General features: G+C 40.5%; 1 protein-coding gene across 8 annotated transcripts in view; it reads right to left on the reverse strand.

Moving 5' to 3' along the window:
* Positions 1-1,052: 1,052 nt before the first annotated feature.
* Positions 1,053-18,332, reverse strand: part of ENOX1 (ecto-NOX disulfide-thiol exchanger 1) — a 356,767-nt gene continuing 339,487 nt past the window's right edge. For all 8 annotated transcript variants that reach the window (XM_058045129.1, XM_058045130.1, XM_058045124.1 and 5 more), the window contains 3 exons: positions 8,090-8,192; positions 5,007-5,092; positions 1,053-2,004 (listed from right to left, as the gene is read on the reverse strand). In XM_058045129.1, the coding sequence (XP_057901112.1) occupies positions 1,873-2,004; positions 5,007-5,092; positions 8,090-8,192 (321 nt within the window). In that variant the 3' untranslated portion in view covers positions 1,053-1,872. The remainder of the gene's footprint in view (positions 2,005-5,006; positions 5,093-8,089; positions 8,193-18,332) is intronic.

The following is an 18,332-nucleotide window of genomic DNA, read 5'->3' on the forward strand; positions in this document are numbered from 1 at the left end:
CAAATGTTTTCTGACTGATTTTGAAGTTGTCTTGTGAGAGAGACAGTAAAGGGAAAAAAACGAAGAAGGACAAGGAAAGGAAGGACAGAATATAATGAAAAGGTATGACATGGAGTATGGTGAGGTGAAAGTTTTCTCACCCAGCCTAAGTGGCATCCATACACATTTATGTTAGAGTACCTAAATATAAGCTGTCAGACTTAACACATTTATGTCAGAATTATTCATGAAACGGAATGATCTCAAGAGAGGAAAGAGTTATTACTTGGATTAAACTAGTTAATTTTCATTAACATAACTGGCATATAATTACTAGTTTCACCTGAGTAGCTTATCACAGGCTCTATAGCAACCATAATTGAGATGTACTTGATTTTATAAATTTTGTGTGTACTGCCTGAAAGCATAATTTTTTTACCCATAATAGACCTACTAAGCCTCTTTCTTTTCCCATTTTGTACACAATTAGCATTTCATTTAATATTTCTATATTCCAGGTAGATGCCAGAAGAGAAATAGATCTTAAAGTACCAATCACCAAAAGCCACGTTGGAGAGTTCCTTCACTACTAAATGCATTTGACACTAATTGCTGTTTATTGAAGGACCTGAGTGAAACCTCACTCTGACATGTATCTGGAGACTCCCTGCATCTGTTTCAGTTTTCTCTATTTCCCACTGTCGGTGCCCCACTTCACAGGACCAGCTCTCTCGTGTCTGGCTCCTCTGCCTGCACAGGGGTGTGCCTGAGAGGGGGCTGCTGTCTCTTACCCACAGCAGCTCTTACCCAACAAAACAATGAAAAGAGGAAATTTGAATGTGTTCACTTTTCACCCATTTGCTTGTTGAAAAATAAAATCAAAGGCCCATGCTGCTACTTCTTCTACCAATATTTTAATCTTAGCTAATATTGCAAGCTCTTTCTTGATTTATAATTCAATTAACAAAGTCATCTGCAATTAATAGTTCATGTAGGGGAAAGATGTTCCAGGAATCTCTTGCTGGATCAATTAAAATTCAATAACGTCAGAAGAAATACTTATGCAAACAATATGGTAGAAGTCATATTTATTGATAAAAATTAATATATCTGCTATAAAATTTGTAACAGTAATGCAACTGAATATTTATTTTGATGCATAAACCTGAATGTTACATACCAAATACAATACAGTAACACTGGTTTCTTCCTTATTTACATGTTTATGAAAATTGATATGCAATCCATGTTAAAAGAACTTGTAATGGAGAATAGTTACATTAGAAAAATAATATTCTTGATAAAGCATTCTTGAGGACTCCAATCACATTTTCAGGCCTCTTTCAATAAGGCAAAAATCCCTGGTACAGCATATAACTTAATTTACAAAATACAATAACCTCAGACACATCTTCAAGTTTTCTTTTGGTATGCTTTTCCTCACTGTAAAATCAGTCAATTCTCTTACTAAACAGAAAGAACTTTCTATAACAAAACTTAATGAGTTCTATTACATATCACATATAGATCGCTGTAGCTTAGCGACCATAACCAGCAATCTTTCTCCTTAACTGTTTGCTCAATGAGCTTTTCTTAGATGTAGGACATGTAGTATTTTGAAATCATTATGACTGTGGTATCTTTCTTCAGTTTTCATAGGAAACAATCTGTCACATTTTGAAACTTTTTTTGAAATTTTATTTTATTTTAGGAACTGGTGCACAACTACATTTCCACTCACAAGAGAACGTCACAAATGTAACTAAAATTAGGCTTGGATAACTTTGAAAACATACTACTATGTGCCCAAACCCAAATTTCTTACTTTAATACTTTATAACCCTGCCATGCTCTAGGAATTCTTCTTCTGCATAGCTTCATTACTAGTCACAGTCAGACAGTTTTAATTCCTTCAAAGGCACAAAACTTCCACCTCTTTTCCAGTGTTGCTCCTACACCAGTGAATTCTTGTTTAAACATGCGTGGCAGTCTCATCAAAAGCATTTCTATCTCATTTGCAGAGATCTGAGAAAGAAACAAAGGTAAAATTGAAGTGAGAAAGCTGTCCTGTAGCTTGTAAAGAGGAAACATTGAGAAGAGATGCAATAGGGGTGTGGGGGGAGACGAATCCAGGCCATATGAAAACAGCCAACCATTTTTTTAACCTTAGCCTGATATGACTTTCCAGACTCCAAAGCAAGTGCAGATTCCTTGAAGGAATGATTTTGCTGTTGTAGATGCCTGTAAAGCATCCCCCTGTAAAGCAATGGCAACTGCCATGCTGAGGCTGTGGCCACAGTGTGGTACGAAGTCCATCTAAAAACTACAGTCATAGGTGCTCTTGTGACGACGAGGAAGCAGATGGGACCTTATTCTTCTTCTCAGCCTACATGGTTTTGAATGCTTTTCCCAGCTCCATCAGCTTTTCTCTTTCAAAAATATTTTGATCAGCTCCCTGTTGTTACTGAAGGCTGACTATCCATGGAGCCACCTTCCCTTGGTCTTACCCAGTTCAGCAGCCCCAGATAATTAAGCAGTAAAGCTCCCAGTTCTGCATTGCTCAGGATGTTTTTATCATTTTGAAACCTTAATGACTGCTCACCTTCCTAATAGGCAAGATGCTCTCATTACAGAAAACACTTTCACAAAGGCAACCTTTCTGGTATAATCAGTAGGGAAGTCAAGAAATGAACAATCATGGAATATGAGCCATTTTATCCTACTGCTTCTAAAGTGGTGGTCATGAAAGGAACAGCAAAGAAATCTATGGGTGCTGCCTGTCATCCACAGGTATCTCCATGGTTTGAAAGGTTTATCAGGAAATAATGATATTTCTGCTTATTCATAGTAGTAGAAACCTTCCATGGAGAAACCTTTCCTTTTTGAAACAGTATATAAACATAAAATGTGCTATTTATACTTCACTGCACCCATGGGGGGTAAGAAAATATCTATTGCCTCTTATTTTTCTGTAGAGGTTAGTGCAGCAGAAAGATTAAATTATTTTTTAAAGGTGGCACCAAAACTCAGTGCTGGAGGCAGTCTAAAGCCTCAGTGTCATCCAACCCATCTTTTAAGTACTCACATGGCAGTAGTGGGTGTCTGGTTACTTTTGTGCAATGTATACTGAGCCCTCAGCCCACATGGGTATGCTGACCTTATCATTCCTGTTCAGGCGAGGAATGACAGGCTAACCATGGAAAGTAATTGAAATTCATCTCTGAGATTGCATCTCTGGATCGCGCTATTAAAAAGTAATTTGTTTCTACAAGCAGTTGCTTCCAAAATAAACCAACGAGGTCAAATTTTGCAGCTCGTGTTTATTATGCAGTAGGTGGGTCCAGAGGTAGCTGCAGAGATGGCAGACAACGCTCCTTCCTTGAGGGCTCTGTTTGCAAGTCAAGAGCTTGACCCTGGCAGCCTCACAGGAGCCCACGTGTTACTCATGTGAGCAAAAACTCAAGGGCAGAGCCCACAGCCAGGCACAAGAAGGGACCACAGCAGTGCAGGGTGAGAATGCTGGAGAGCTCACTAGGGAGAAGCAATGAGCAGCAGGGCTGGAGCCCAGAGAGTCCATATTTTGGAATGACTGCTGTCATCACTCAAGAGATACAGAGCTGCAGAAGTCATCCAGGGAAAAAAGCAGTTGAAACTTTGACAAATGCCGTGTTAAGGAGGGACTTGAAAGATAACTGAGGAGATTGGGCAGACTGGGTGATGCAGGACAAGACTAAGCAAAGTGTATGTGTGGCAGGGGCACAGAGAAGCAGAAGAATGGGTGGGGGTGTGAAGCTCTGGATTCATCAGGTCTTGATAAAACCAGATATTAAAAAAAAAATAAATTGAAATTCACCAGTTTCTCACCTGTTTCTCCCATCCTCATCCCCTACTCCCTTTTCATTGTGGGTGGCAGTGGGCTGTAAAGCACTAGCAAACCTGAGTTGCCATGGCCTGAAGGCAGTGCCTACCAAATTCATCATCCTTCCTCACTCATCAATGCAGCCTGTTGTAATTCTAGTGTGCTTCTAGTTCAGGATCTCCTCTGCTTTTAGCTCTACACTTTTTCATAGAAACAGAGAAGGATCCAGGATCATCCAGAAGCATGAAGCAGCTCACCAAAGCATTGAGAAGCTGATCTTAGCTATGGGCTGAGGGGGCTGCTCAGGAACAAAACATTACCAGGATCAAAGGAGATGTGTTGCAAGATCTGGGAAAGCACCATCACCCAAGTATTGCCAGACATGGGACAGAGCTATGGCTGCCACAGAGTGACCCCTGCATCTGCTAAGCTGCTGCTTAGCACTTGGAGTACCATTCACCTGATCATTTCACACTTGAGCTTCTCACCTTCTGACTTGCTTAATATTCAGTGCAGAGAAATAGGCCTATTTGGGGGCTTGATTTCATCTCATTCTACAGCAGATATTAAAAAGTAAGTCAAGAATCTTATCCTACAGGTATTTATCGACTGTAGACTGTATGAACTGATGCATTAAACACTTTGCACACTGTTTTGTGTTGGCCTCGCTTTTGTCTTGGCCACAGCTTCACTGAAATTAGTGCACCCAATTCCTTTATGTGGTTGTGTCTGCTCCCACATGGAGACAAAAGACATGAAACATGGTCCATTCCTGTGATCATAAAGGTTCAGTGTGACATACAACTTACAGCTTTTCAAAGAACAAAGGGCCATCTCCAAAAACTGCACAGTTTGATGGCCATGCCTGCCTCTTGTTCTGCTTTTTTTCTCCCAGCTATATTTCAGAATCACGTGTCATAAAATCAGCTGCTAGTCTTTGCCATTTAGAGCTCTGCTTTTCAGTGCCACAAAGGATAGCTAAGCAGTTTGAGGCAAAGACCTTAACACAAGCATGTGTACTGTAATTTGCAAATGAATAAAGACTGCAAACCCCCAAGCCCCATATCCCATTATCTTTCTAATGGAAATGCATGAAGAGTTTAACCTGCAGTAAAGAATAATACAGTATTTCTAAAGACAAAACAGATTTTGATTAATTTTTTTTTACCCTAGAGTCCAACTGCTGCATATAAGACCAAAGATACTCTATATTGGCTCCAAAAGGGTGGACGTGAAGAAATGTGGATATGATACCTGTATTAAAAACAAACAGACACAAAGTGTTAAAATTACTTGAGACACTGTATCATTAAAATTGGCAAAATAATTCTGAAGAGTCTGTTCTGAGGTTTTTCAGCATGAATTATGACTCCTATTTTCCTTGCACAACCCAATAAACATAACAAACCAGCACATTTTTAATACAGTCATAGTAATGTGCTAAATACAATAGCTCATCTTCAGGAATGACAGCAGTTAGCAAGTAAGTGACCAAGATAATATACTGATGAATAAAGGAATTTCTAAACAAAGCCTTGCCGGGAGCATTTCAACTACTAATTTTATGCTTGATTTACCAATATAAAATTGTGGATATAGTAATGGTAAAATTATTGTTTTTTTACCCTTCACTGGATTCTCTGTTGTGAAAACGTTTCATACAACTGTGTCAGAACCCTCACTCCCTCAAATTTTTCTAGTAATTATGCAGATGCTGGTTATGAAAAGTACTTAATCCGTATTACCCCTAAATGCTGCTGAAGAAAACACAAATGCCTTATGACACATTTGCTTATTTACTCTTTCTTAAGAGAGAGCATGTTCTGTCTATCTTCATTGTTGTTTCAGGATGATCATAAAAGGTATGGGAATTAAAAATGGCTTAGAAGGAGTCAGGATCTAAGTCTAGAGGTCTTTTTTTGCAGTGAAAATCAAGTGACAGTATTAATAATGATGACCAGAGAAAACAAGATTTGGGGCATCAGTATTGCTATTAAAAGCACTACCCAATTTCTCTTCTTCTAAGCAAACAGTGAAAATACAAAATGGCATGTGTGTTACTGGCTGTTTGGGGAGAGCTGAACTGTAAGAATCAGAACAAATATTTTCAACTCTCTTTGGATGGGCTTCTTAGCTGAACCACCCTAGGGGAAGTTTCTTATACTTAAATCACAAACACCAGGATTAAAAATGCTTACAAATGACAAAAATGGGTCACTGTATCTTGTGTACTGCAGGCCATACTGCTTTCTTGATGCTGAATGAATTTGGATAATCTTGGATTTAGTTTTTCCCTAAGTACTGGCCGTGGTTGAAACTGATAAGCAATATTTAACGCATTTTAGACTGGCTTTGCAAAGCACACCTTTTTTCCTCCTCCACTTTTCAAACAGCATTTACAAACTTCTGGTCCTGCATTTGAAGTGGCATATAATAAATTTTTTACTATGGCAAGTCCTAGCAGCAGTGACCGTCTTTGTGCTGTGGGTGACTACAGGTAACCACACAAGAGATCTAGAAGCAGAAGTCAAGACCATCACACTTGGGTGAGATGACTGGAAATCCAATTTGTACTCAAATCACATGTTACCAGTGTCATTGCATCTGTTATGTGGTTCCTGAGGCTTTTGAATTCAGGACATTCAAAGCCAGCTCTTTCATATAATGTAAATAATAAGTAATTTGTCAATATTTTGTAATTATTGACTGGAGTTCCATGACAATTTTTTTTCTTTTATGCTCTTTTCCTCGAAGACAACACTGCATTTTTTTAAAATACAGAAAAACTTAGTGAGTGGATGGTGGCAAGGCCCATTATTCCCTTGCCATATCTGATCATGCCTCAGAGGAAGAGATAACATGAAATCTATCTTGAGGAATCTTTAATCTTTGGATTGTAACAGTGAGTCAGTTGTGGAGTATCATGACCAGTAATACCTTAACTGAGGTTATTCTGCTTATCTGAGTGTGCCACTGAACAGCAGATGTTCAGGACCCACTTTGGTACACTGCCACCATTCGTTACAGTCAGATATTGAGTGACCTAGAAAAAAAGTTTGTTATTCCGTTTTTTAAATCCCATTCTTGCAGTCTTTCTCACAGACTGAACTTCGAGAAGATCAAGTACTGCCCCTGCAATTAAAACTTCTGGATTTAATTATAAAAAGCAGAATTCAATCAAGTCATACATTTCTGTATATTCCACTGTTTGCATCTCACTAATCACAGGGAGTTTGTGTACTAAGCACTTTAAATGTTTAGATACATTCTTCACTTTTAAATGACCTCTTTGGTCTGAATTGAACTTGTGAACTGCTGAATCTGTGCCTCAGCAATAGGCCAGCAATCTTCCTGGTGCCTAGGTGATGAAAACGAGTTGCATTTAAACAAACTAAGGCAGTCTTGGAACTACTACTATTTATCAGGATACCACTGATTTGTGAAAAGACCAAACCAAAGAAATTAAACCTGTTCTTTCAGCTCAACATTTCTGTTGCCATGCCACAGGGTATGCTTTGGAGCTGTGGGCCTTCATACTACCTGAAAACCTACTCCGCTGAAACCAAATGCAAAATATGTGTGGGTCTAAACATGGGGCATGTTCCCTCCAAGGGTGGCATGGGTACAGCCAGTTCTGTGTGGCTAAATGCTAGTTAGCTGGCCCACTGCCTATAAGCTTTAGGCACTATTTTAAGAGTTTATTTTAAAAATTTTATTCTAGGTAAAGGGTATGACAGTCCTTGTGGTATTCTTTATAAATATTCATATTGCTAATTCCCTCACCTAATGTCAAAGGCATAAATCTGGCTTGCTTAATACATGTAGTAGATATATTTTTTGCTTGGTAGTTTACTAATATTATTTCCATCCTCTTCTCCTTCACCACTTTTTCTAATAAACATATAACAAGCTATACAACTCTGGCCTGCTAAATCTTGATGTAAATAAAGTCATCATACATTTATGCTGCAAGTCTAAATACAGCATGAATATATGATGACTTTAGATTCTGCAATTTTCTTCATACCTGAAATCCTTTCATTAAACTGCAGAAATTTTCAGAATGGCAAAGTTCAGTTGCATTTTAGGATTTTTTCTTACTAAAAGCCATTTTGAACCCAGATAAAAAAAAAAAAATTCTATTATTTTTTCTTTTTTACTTAGCACAAAGATGTGTGTAAACATATCTGCAAAACAGAGACCTGTTAGAAGGCATTTTGTTCTCAGAAATCTTCTTTGGGGTTCTCTTACCTATTAATAGTGCCTCTTTCTCTGATTTTAGACCTGGGCTTCGTTTCTCTGAGTTTTTTTCTCTGTCCTGGTTGACCAATGCTACTGTCAATACATTGATTTCCTATAAAGTTTAAAAAACAAACAGGTGGTCATGTAGATTTCATTTATCTCAATGAAACTTGTCTGCTTTCTTTTAACTATATAAAAAAAAATCATTACTTTAATTCACATCTAAAGACAAGACAATTATAAATAATTGATTTGTTTGCAGATTATTAAGACACATTTTGAACTACCTTCATGCCAAGTGCTGCCAAGAAGAGAAATTTTGCTTGAGGAGTAAGTAATAACTTTGTTGCTAGTGCTTCTTCATTATAACAGCTGGAGAGATTGTGCCATAAATGTGGGAATGGTCAGAAAATTCACATTTTGTAGCTATTAAATCTGTAAACCAAGACCGCCTCCAGGGAACATGGATGGAGACATTCAGCTACAGCCATAAGAGTAAATTCAGCAGTCACTAACAACATTTCTAGCTACTAGAGCACAACCCTCTGCCCTGTTACACTCTTCAACCAGTGCCTGGCGTCTGGCATGGCATTGGCCCATCCCAAACAACATGTTTTGGCATGTTTTGGGGGTCAGCACCCCCATTTCAGGAAGACCATTCCTAACAGGTGTTTTGCATAAAGCCATCTTATTTTAAGGACTGAAAGAGCACCAACCTGAAGGGCAAACAAGTCAAGGCTCCCACTTGGAGCTCTTTCTTTTCTGGAATCAGGTGTCCTGAACCACCTAAATTTTCATCTGAGAGATCACATAGCAGATGCTCCATCAGAAGTAGCCAGGCAGTTGTGTGACTGGGCACAGATGAAGGAAATAAATTATTTCCAAGGCACGCAAGTGACCTCAGAGTGTATTGCACGATATTCAAGCATATCCATGGGCTGTTTCCATGGAGCAGCCAATGTGCAATGACTCGTTCCTCGGTGAGGCCGTGACTCACCCTGCTGCATCTGCTCTGGGGAATGCTCAGCAGGTCCATGCAAAACCTTGGAGGCAGAGAGCATGGTGCTGGAGACACGGTGCTGTGAGGTGGGACTGTGAAGGAATGGTGCTCCTGTTCTATTTGAGGGAGTCAAGGTAAGTTGCTGAAGGTTGTGTGGGACTGGGCAGCCTTAAATGCAAGGAAATATGTACTATTTGGTATAATGATGTGGCTCATTTAGGACATACCCTTGATGTGATGCCTTGCTCCAAAACTTCTGGCAAGGATTTTTGGCAATAGAAGAGGGACACTGGGCTTGGATTGCTTGAAGGCATTTCTGAAGGTGTGAATAATCCATGCTAAAAAAAGGCATAAACTCTAAAGTATGTCAAATGTGCCTCTTTATGGATGACTAAAGGCTTCACAGTCTGTGAGATTGGTAAAAAGAGTCACACACTTCCCCATTTTTAATTGAAAAAGAAAAAGAAACTACAAACAGCATGAGCCAAAATGACGTAGTCTGTGCTCAGTGACATAGTCTGTGCTCTTCACAGGCCTGCTCCAAGGGGCAGCAGCCTGGTGGCTCAGACGCATCATGGCTACCAGTGCTCCTTCGTGTCACAAGGAAGAACAAGCTGCCATCTGTCAGCCAAGGAACTCTGTGTGCACACAAGTGACATACATGCACATGTGCATCCCCAGCCCCAGAAACAAGGGGCTCTGACAGGCCCTGGCCTGCACCAAAGGAGGCGTGAGGTCCATTCGGTGATCTGGGCTTTGTCACAGTTGTAATGGGCAGCTGAGGTGTTTCTCCTGGCCTCAGGTCTATATGGAGTTGTGCACATGTCAACCTTTGCTGGCTTTTTAGTTAGTAGAGATCAAATAACTTTTCAGTTGTGTATCTTTAGTTTTGGGAGTCTGCAGTTCAAGAGTTGGCAGTGATCCTCTCTGAAAACAAGGGTGCTCCTGGGTGCTCTGGCAGCTCCATCACCTTGGCATTGACACTCCTGTAGTGTTGTAATGCACAAGGCACACTGTAGCAGAAGCAGCAGCATGCTTTAAATTGTCCAGCACTGTTGATTCTCCTCCTGACAGAGCCAAAGGCTAATGCAAATTCTGATCTCCTGCTGGCCATGACATCCAAAAGCAGTGAAAGAAGAAACTGAAACAAAAGGTGTTTACATGACTTTCTCCAAGAGGGCAGTAATGACAAGAGGGTTACAGATCAGAACAGAGCTGGATGACAGATTTTGTGATACTGCAGCAGAAAAGCAGAGCAGCAGATACCACCAGAGCTTGTACAGCTTAAGATGCAACTTTGACTTCATCAGAGATGGAAAAGCAGTCTAAAAATAGCAAATCCTGAGGGGGGAAGGTGGGAGCAGAGAGATATGTATTTGATATAACAGGCCCCAAACACAGCACACTCGTAGTTTCAGGTGGGATTAGAAGTTTTGTCAAGCAGTGATGCAGAGAAAGAAACTATAATCCCATTGGGAGCAAGGAACAGATGGATTCTCATTTAATGCCTAGATTTGAGCCTGTGCAGAACGTTTTGTATGATTTATAGGACAGTGTAAATGGATGCTAAAGGAAGTCACATCAAGTCCTCCTTAGCTGTATGCTGGAACAGAGGATAAAAGAGTAAAAAATTTTTTTATGGGGAAGCCTGAGGAAATGAGTGACAAAGATAGATACCCAGCAAACCACTGGCTTTAGAAGAAAGTTGCAGGTTCTTGGAGGCTTTAAAATGAGAAGTTTCTGCCATTCAATGCTACCTGCCTCACAGAAGATAATAAATTAGATCACTCTGATGTATTCAGCTGCCAAAAGAAATTTGCACAGGCCATGAGAAAATACAGGGTGTGCATAGTCATATAAACTAAATCAGAATTCAGTAGCAATGCTGCTAGGAATTAATAGTGGTTCAAGAGAAATGGCATAATTGGGTCTAAAAAATGGGTGTGAAATTCACCCAGAAACTGGGTTAATTATAGCATAAGTGAAAACCTTAAGAATCTGACAGCATACTGCAGATACAAATCTGGTACCTATGAAACCTTTACAATAAATCTTCATGCAGTTAATTTACATGTTTTTAGAGGCACTACTTATGTCAACCCGCAGAAACAAGACTTTTAAAAGTACAAAGGTGAATGAGGCAATAAATAATTGGAAAAAACCAGTCAGGTCACCTCTCTGATGTGAGAAAAAACGACTGATCACCAGATGCCTGAGGAAAATGATTTAATATATACTGCATTACAGTATTTCCTTTCTTTCCTGGAGACCATTCTTTATTTGGCAAATTATATTTTCTGAGGCCCTAAGCAGTCTCCTTCAGCAGGTTTCATTACAAAAGGAATATTTTGCTACCATCTGTCAGTTACTGCATTAAAGGACAAGAACACAGCTGAGCATGTGCAAATTGGTACTTATTAGAAATGACATGACCTTGCAAGAACTAAACACTGTGTGTGAAAAGCTTAATCCAGGTTAAATCACACCTGGAGATCATTAGGGACCTGGTCCTATTTATTATTCACAAATTGTGTCCGGCATTGGAAAACAAAGGGGACCAATTTGATGACGACAGCTCCAGAGCTGCTCAGTATGAATGCAACCACTCTGTGTGATGCTCTCACCATTGCCAGCTTGGAGCTCTTTCCTGCAAATGACACTTTAATCCATCAGCAGATGATGAAAAGACATGAATTTGCCTCACGGGATTGAAATCCCTATGGTTCTGTAGAATATTACTTGGGACCAACATTTTCATTCAGGGCTCCCTGCATTTGAACCAGGGAGGGAGAAACAGAAAGTCTTTCTGGAAAACTTTCAGGAGAGCTTGCTGGATGAAATGACAATTTTATCCCATGAACTATTAATTTCCACAAGTAGCTCTCTGAGACCACCATTGACACAGAGCTGATAGCTATGGAGAGTCATACATGGCAGTTTTGCACTTCCTAGATGTAAGGTGGGAGAGAAGTTTGCTTTTCATCATTCACTCAAGTATCTTGGCTTCTTTTGGAAGAGGCACGGGTAAATATATTGCTCCAAAAGTTGCCTGGTCTCACTGTCCAGAGAGAAGCTGTGTCTAACACTGGACACACAGCAAATGAGAGAGTGACTCTTAAGAGAAGAGCACTTTCCACTCTGTGTCTTTTTGCCAGTGAAAGACACAGAGCTCCTGAAGAGTAGAAGAGATAGTCAGAGATCCTGTAAGAAAAAAAGGCTAGCTCTGCACTCCAGGGCTCTAGCAGATCAGAAAACTCCAGATATTTAGGCTGGATGACTTGGATCTTTCTCTCCTTTATTGGTTTCTTTTCTCCCCTACGGAAAAGTAAGATATTAAATAAAAAGTTCTCAATCTAGATAGCATTAATCCTCTTCAGGTCAGTCTTAAACTAGTGCAAAAAAGGCAGACAATATAAAATATTTGTTCTTGCCTGAAAATACATGCTAGCCTGCATCCCTAAAAATGGGGGGACTGAGGACTTTATATTCTCCATAACCACTGAGCAGGAGTTGAGCAGGGCTTGCACAGTAGCTGCCCCACCTGGAAACCCCTCTGGCCAGAGTGCAGTTCTATACCATCTGCTGTCCAGAATTCTCCTTTGAAAGGCAGAGTATAGGATTTAATGAACGTGCCACTGAAGATACCTGACATGTGCCCAGGATGCAAAGATATTCAAAGAGATGAAATATTCCCTCCACTCTCTTGGTAATCCAAGTATTTGATAATTATCTTTGAATCTAGGGGGAATAATGACTGCTTGCATACTGTCTTCAAATACCTCATTTTCTTTGTTGTAGTTTATAGAATTCTGAAGAATTATGTGGTAAGGGATTAAAAATAATATTGTGTCTTCTGAAAGGCCCAGTAAAAATCCCATAAACCTACCAGCCTCTGGAAAGGTTTGCATTTTTATTATACGTACAAAGCCAATTGTCTGTGGCATTAAAACAGTGGCAGAAAAAGGAAAGACTTGATGTTTGTCACAGCAGGAAAAACAGAGCAACTGCTGAATGTTGTTATATGTAAGGGATACACAACACTTTCTCATCAGCCAGGGGACTTATGAGAGAAAATGAGTAGGAGGAGAAAAAAACTATATATTTGAAACATAAGCAAAAATCTTGCAGGCTATTAACAGCAGGCCAGAGTGATGCTGTAAGCTTGGAAATAAAAGGCAATTTTAAAACCCTGGCAGAAGAAAGAGCCACGCACACAAGATACCAAAGCCACAGCCTATAAGATATTGAAAGGCATATATATGTGTGCCTGCTCTGAGCACACAGAACTGGGCTGGGACTTCAGGTGAGTTTGCCCAAACTACTTATTGAGGACCAGGCAGGTTTGACTGCAAACTTGGGTAAAAACTGGTCTGCAGTATGAAGAATTGTATATATTTAATTTATTTGCATTTATCTGTGAACCTCCTGTAGTCTGGTATAGATGGGTTTGCTTTGCTAGTCTTTCTTTAAATGTGCTTCAGAACTACATCTGAAAATTTAATCTTGCAGTTTTAACCTGAGTGGAGCATAATTCAATAACCAATCAAGTGAATGGAAGCCTTGCAATACTTTCAATGCACATCAAGTCAGGCATCTTAAATTTATGGGGACATGCAAGGTTGAGGTACAGGACAACTGCTGACAGCTTAGCATGGTTGTCAGTTGAGAATGGGCTACTGTCCTTGTCTATGTTCTTATCCATGGTGAATTCAAAATTATTCAATCCAAGTTGAACTAAGCTACAGTGAAAGAGCTTATTGAAATTTAACTTAAATCAAATTTCCTTGCAAAAGGGGCAATGTATGAGTACACTCACAGGCAGTGATTGTGACTCAGATGATCACAGCATCACAAAATCAGGCAGATGACCTTGGGAGATCTCTAGTCCAGCCTTCTGCTCCGAGCAGGATCAGCTGCAGTGGCAGGGCACATGGATGTGCAAGAGAAAGGCAGCAATCCAATGGCTCAGCAGTTTCTCTGCAGCATCCCAGTCCTGCACCCTTATCAACAGAGGGTGCCTCTGTCCCCTGCAGAAGGGATTTTCCAACCACAATCACTTGCTCCATCCTTGTGATACTTGTGATTCAAGTTTTGTTTCCACAAGCACAAAGGAGTATAGAGGCACCATTACAGATGGGGAAAATGTGATAACCTAATCAGAGAAAGCAGAGTCCCCTGACCCAGCTCCTCCCAGGGGTGTCACAGGAAAGTATCAGCCCCAGGGGCCGAACATGACATCAGTCCACCTCTCTGAAACATCCTACAGACTGAGGGAGCATTGCCTGTAGGAATCTGGGACTTGTTATGGGACGTAGGAGCAGAGGATTATGGGGTTGTACAAAACCTAGCTGAGGTCCTCAGCAGGGGAAGAAGTAGCAGGAAAAGAAGGGATCATGGCAGTTTGGGAGGGGATAAAAGGCAGTGGCTGCATGTAACCAGGTTGCTGGTCAGTACACTTGTCTGGCCATGAAAGGGCCCTGATCAGTGTATAAAACCCACCAAAATAATGTCTCTTTTTCTGGGTGAGTGACTCTGTTATGTGTGCATGGGGGCCCATGAGGGCATCTGAGCAGAGCAGCTGGAGTGGGATCAGCAATCAGAGAGCCACTGCACCCTGGAGTGCTGCAGTTAGAGAGACCTGGCTGTCCAAGCCACCAACTGGGGACACCATGGAGTCTGGGGAATGGCTAAACACACTTTGTGTGTATGTGTGTGTGTGTGTGTGTGTGTGTGTATGTGTGTGTCTGTGTGTCTGTGTCTGTGTCTGTGTGTCTGTATGTCTGTGTGTGTGTGTGTGTGTGTGTGTGTGTAGGAGCCAGTTATGGGACAGCCTGGGAGTCAAAGTCCAGTTTCTGGAGGGATTCACATTGTGTATATATGTAAGCCTGCAGTTGTATTTCCCACTAATGGACCTTAACCTGTTTGTGTACCTCAGTGCTGTTCATGTTTATGATGCTGAGTTTGTGCTGATCAGTGGGGCTGGCCACGTGTATATAGATGGACCCATGTGGTGCATGGGTTGTAGATTTGTGTTCTGCCACATGCCTGTGAAGAATATGTGCTCTGTGTAGCTGCAGGTTCGGTTCATTCCAGGGAGCTACGACCACCTTGCCTCTGTCAGGCTGCAAGGATTCAGCATCTCCCAAAACCAGTGATGCTTGGTTTAGGCCAAATGTCTTTAATTCTTTCTTTAATGGAACTTTTTCCCCTTCATCAGCTGCACACTGTGTTGTGTGATGTGATGTGTGACAATTTGGTGAGTGTCTGAACTCTGAAAGTAGCTTAAAACTGTCCTAACTTTAAAAAATATCGTGTGTTTTACATAGCTCTTCTCTCAGTCTGTCCTCTTCAGTGACTGTTTCTGACTCTCTGATGACTACTCCTCTAAAAATATTCTGACTAGAAAATTGCTTGCAATTTTGATTAATATCATTCTTTTGTTGCTTCAAATGAATTATCTTGTGCTGGTGAATTAACTACTTCCTAGAAAGCTCATATTTTACATGGTCCTGGCTCCTCACAGCCTAAGAATTGGTTTTAGAAAAGTGCCTAGCACGAAGTTAAATGGCCTTGTGACACACCCTCTATATGCAGAGAGGTTTCTTGGCCTTCTCTATTTGTACTGGGATAACTCAGTTTAAAAAAACTCAGTAAAACTTTGCAGTGGTGCATCACATATGAAAAGAATGAGGCAAGGAAGGAGGCACCCAACCATCTGCCCAAAACCAGAGCTCTCACAACTACCTAGTGCCACTGTTAGAGTTAGCACCAGGTCAAAAATTCATAAAAAAACCCCTTTGCTTTTCAGTGTTTTTTTCCAGGGTCTTACAAGATCCTTTTCCTTCTACTACCTACCAAGTGATGCAGAAGGACACACGTGCCATATGCTACACTGCTGGTGTATATGACTGGTCTATCATTAGAAATTATAGACACAAGGTTTCATCATTGCATTCAAATCAAGCCTGAACTTGGTAACTTATTTTGTTCTGTGCAAGAAGCCAGCGTTGGTTTTGTCAGAAACATCACATTGCAATTACTTTTAAAGGACACTCATATAGAAATTTACTTTTCAAATATGCTAATATAATATTTACTGTTAATGTAAATTTAAGAGTGCACTGGTATTAATAAATAAGCAGCTGAAAACTTGAAAAGTTATCTAGCATTAAAATTATAGGAATGGCAATGTAGACAAATTAGACCTGTGAATGTAAGACCTTGTGAATGAAAAACTTCAAATGGATGGATCTAAGGTTTGTTTATCTGATTTATCCCACACAATAGAAGCATTTTCAAGAGTGAAGATTAATTGTATTATGGTGCTCTTGACATCCTATTTTTCTGATCCATTTGCCAGAGAGATGCTTTCAGGTTTTTCATTATAAAGCTTTTACTGTTGTAACTTTCACCTGCTGAGTTTTAGGCAACTAGCAATAATCTGAAAATGCTTTTCTCATTGAAATTATCTCTTTATATTCTTTCATTGTATTTGAGCCCATTTATTTTACGGGAATGTACATATGCAAAATATGGATGACTAATAGGAAAGCTACTTCACGCTTATTTTCAAAAGTATGATCAGTTTGCTTCATTTTCTAAAGCTGGATTTATGTGTAGGTTCCTGATGACTTTAACACAGATGTTTTATGTGATGTGAAGGTGGTTGTTTTGCAAGATAAAAGGTAATTGTCATTTTGCACACTTTGTTTTAGGGAATTGCAGCAAACCAATGGCTGGCTGAATGAAAGCATCACTTGCCCACCAGCTCTGCTGAAGTCAGCGAGGAGGAGGTACTTCATGTTTACTTGAGATTGAGAATTTGTGAAAACCTTTTGAAATGGTCTTTAGCACAAATATCACTCTTGCAATATCCTCTAGAATTATGCAATTTCAAAAGAAAAGTTAAAGAGAGAGAGAGAGAGCAAAAAAAAAGGCAGTTTGTTTCCTTTTGAGACTTGTAGAAGTTTTGAAAATGACTTTGTTGAAATAAAAACAAGTAATTGTCAGGGAAAACCAACCTTAAATGTCTTATGAGAGTGAATGATTTTCTTCATGGTTTTGTGTTTGAAAGATATTAACTTTAGGAATCTCCACATGTGAAAATGGAAAAAGTACCTAAGCACTTTGGAGTTCTTATTCCTTTGGAGTGGATCTTGATCAGGATGACAAACTCTTTCTGAGGTTCCTTAGAGTGACTTGGGAATATTGTTTGATGAGAAGATAATACATGACCCAGCAATGTGAGTGTGCAGCCCAGAAAACCAATTGTATCCTGGTCTGCATCAAAGAAGGGTGAGGGAGGGGATTCTGCCCCTCTGCTCTGCTCTGCTCTGGTGAGACCCCACCTGCAGGGCTGCATCAGCTCTGGGGCTCCTAATGTAGGAAGGACAGGGACCTGCTGGAGCAATGTCAGAGGAGGGTCATGAAGACGATAAAAGGGCTGGAGCAACTCTCCTGTGAGGACAGGGCAGTTGGGGTTGTTCAGCCTGGAGAAGAGAAGGTTCTAACGAGAGACCTTAGAGTATCAGAGATCTTAGAGTATCTTCACACACCTAAAGGGGGCTGCAAGGGAGCTGGAGAGGGACTTTTTACAAGGCCATGTTGGAACAGGACAAGTAGAAATGGCTTCACACTGACAGGGCAGGTTTAGATCAGATTCAAGGAAGAAATTCTTTACTGTGAGGGTGGTGAGACACTGGCATAGGTTGCCCAGAGAAGTTGTGGATCCCCCATTCCTGGAAGTGTTTCAGGCCAGGCTGGATGGGGCTTTGAGCAATCTAGTCTAGTAAAAGCTGTCTCAGCTCATGGCAGGGGATTGGAACTAGATGATCCTTAAAGCCCTTTCAAAACCATTCCATGAAGAGTGGCTCTTGGGAATATTGAAGTTCTTTTCTCACTTCTGTCACTTTTTCCCTGTCTATTCCTTGAAAGCCGGTTGGAAGGCGCGTGAGTGTGGTGCACAACCCCCAGAACTGCAGTAGCAGGTTTGTGGCTGCAGCAGAGGTGGCCCATCATCTTTCAGGTGGTTGTGGGGGAGGCTGAGTGCTCTGACAAGCCAATCTCCTTGCACACTGTGTGGGTTAAGCCCACAGCTGCATATGTATAAGGCTGAATGTTATTCCTCACCAGAAATGACAGGATGACTCCTGTGTACGTGTGCAGTATAAATACTCGCGGAAAATGCTTTGGGATGAAAGGCTCCATATAATGATCAGATATTATTAAAATGTCAGGTAGCTCTGGGCACTT

The sequence above is a fragment of the Melospiza georgiana genome, chromosome 2 (genome assembly GCF_028018845.1).
Source record: "Melospiza georgiana isolate bMelGeo1 chromosome 2, bMelGeo1.pri, whole genome shotgun sequence".
Lineage (NCBI taxonomy): Eukaryota > Metazoa > Chordata > Aves > Passeriformes > Passerellidae > Melospiza > Melospiza georgiana.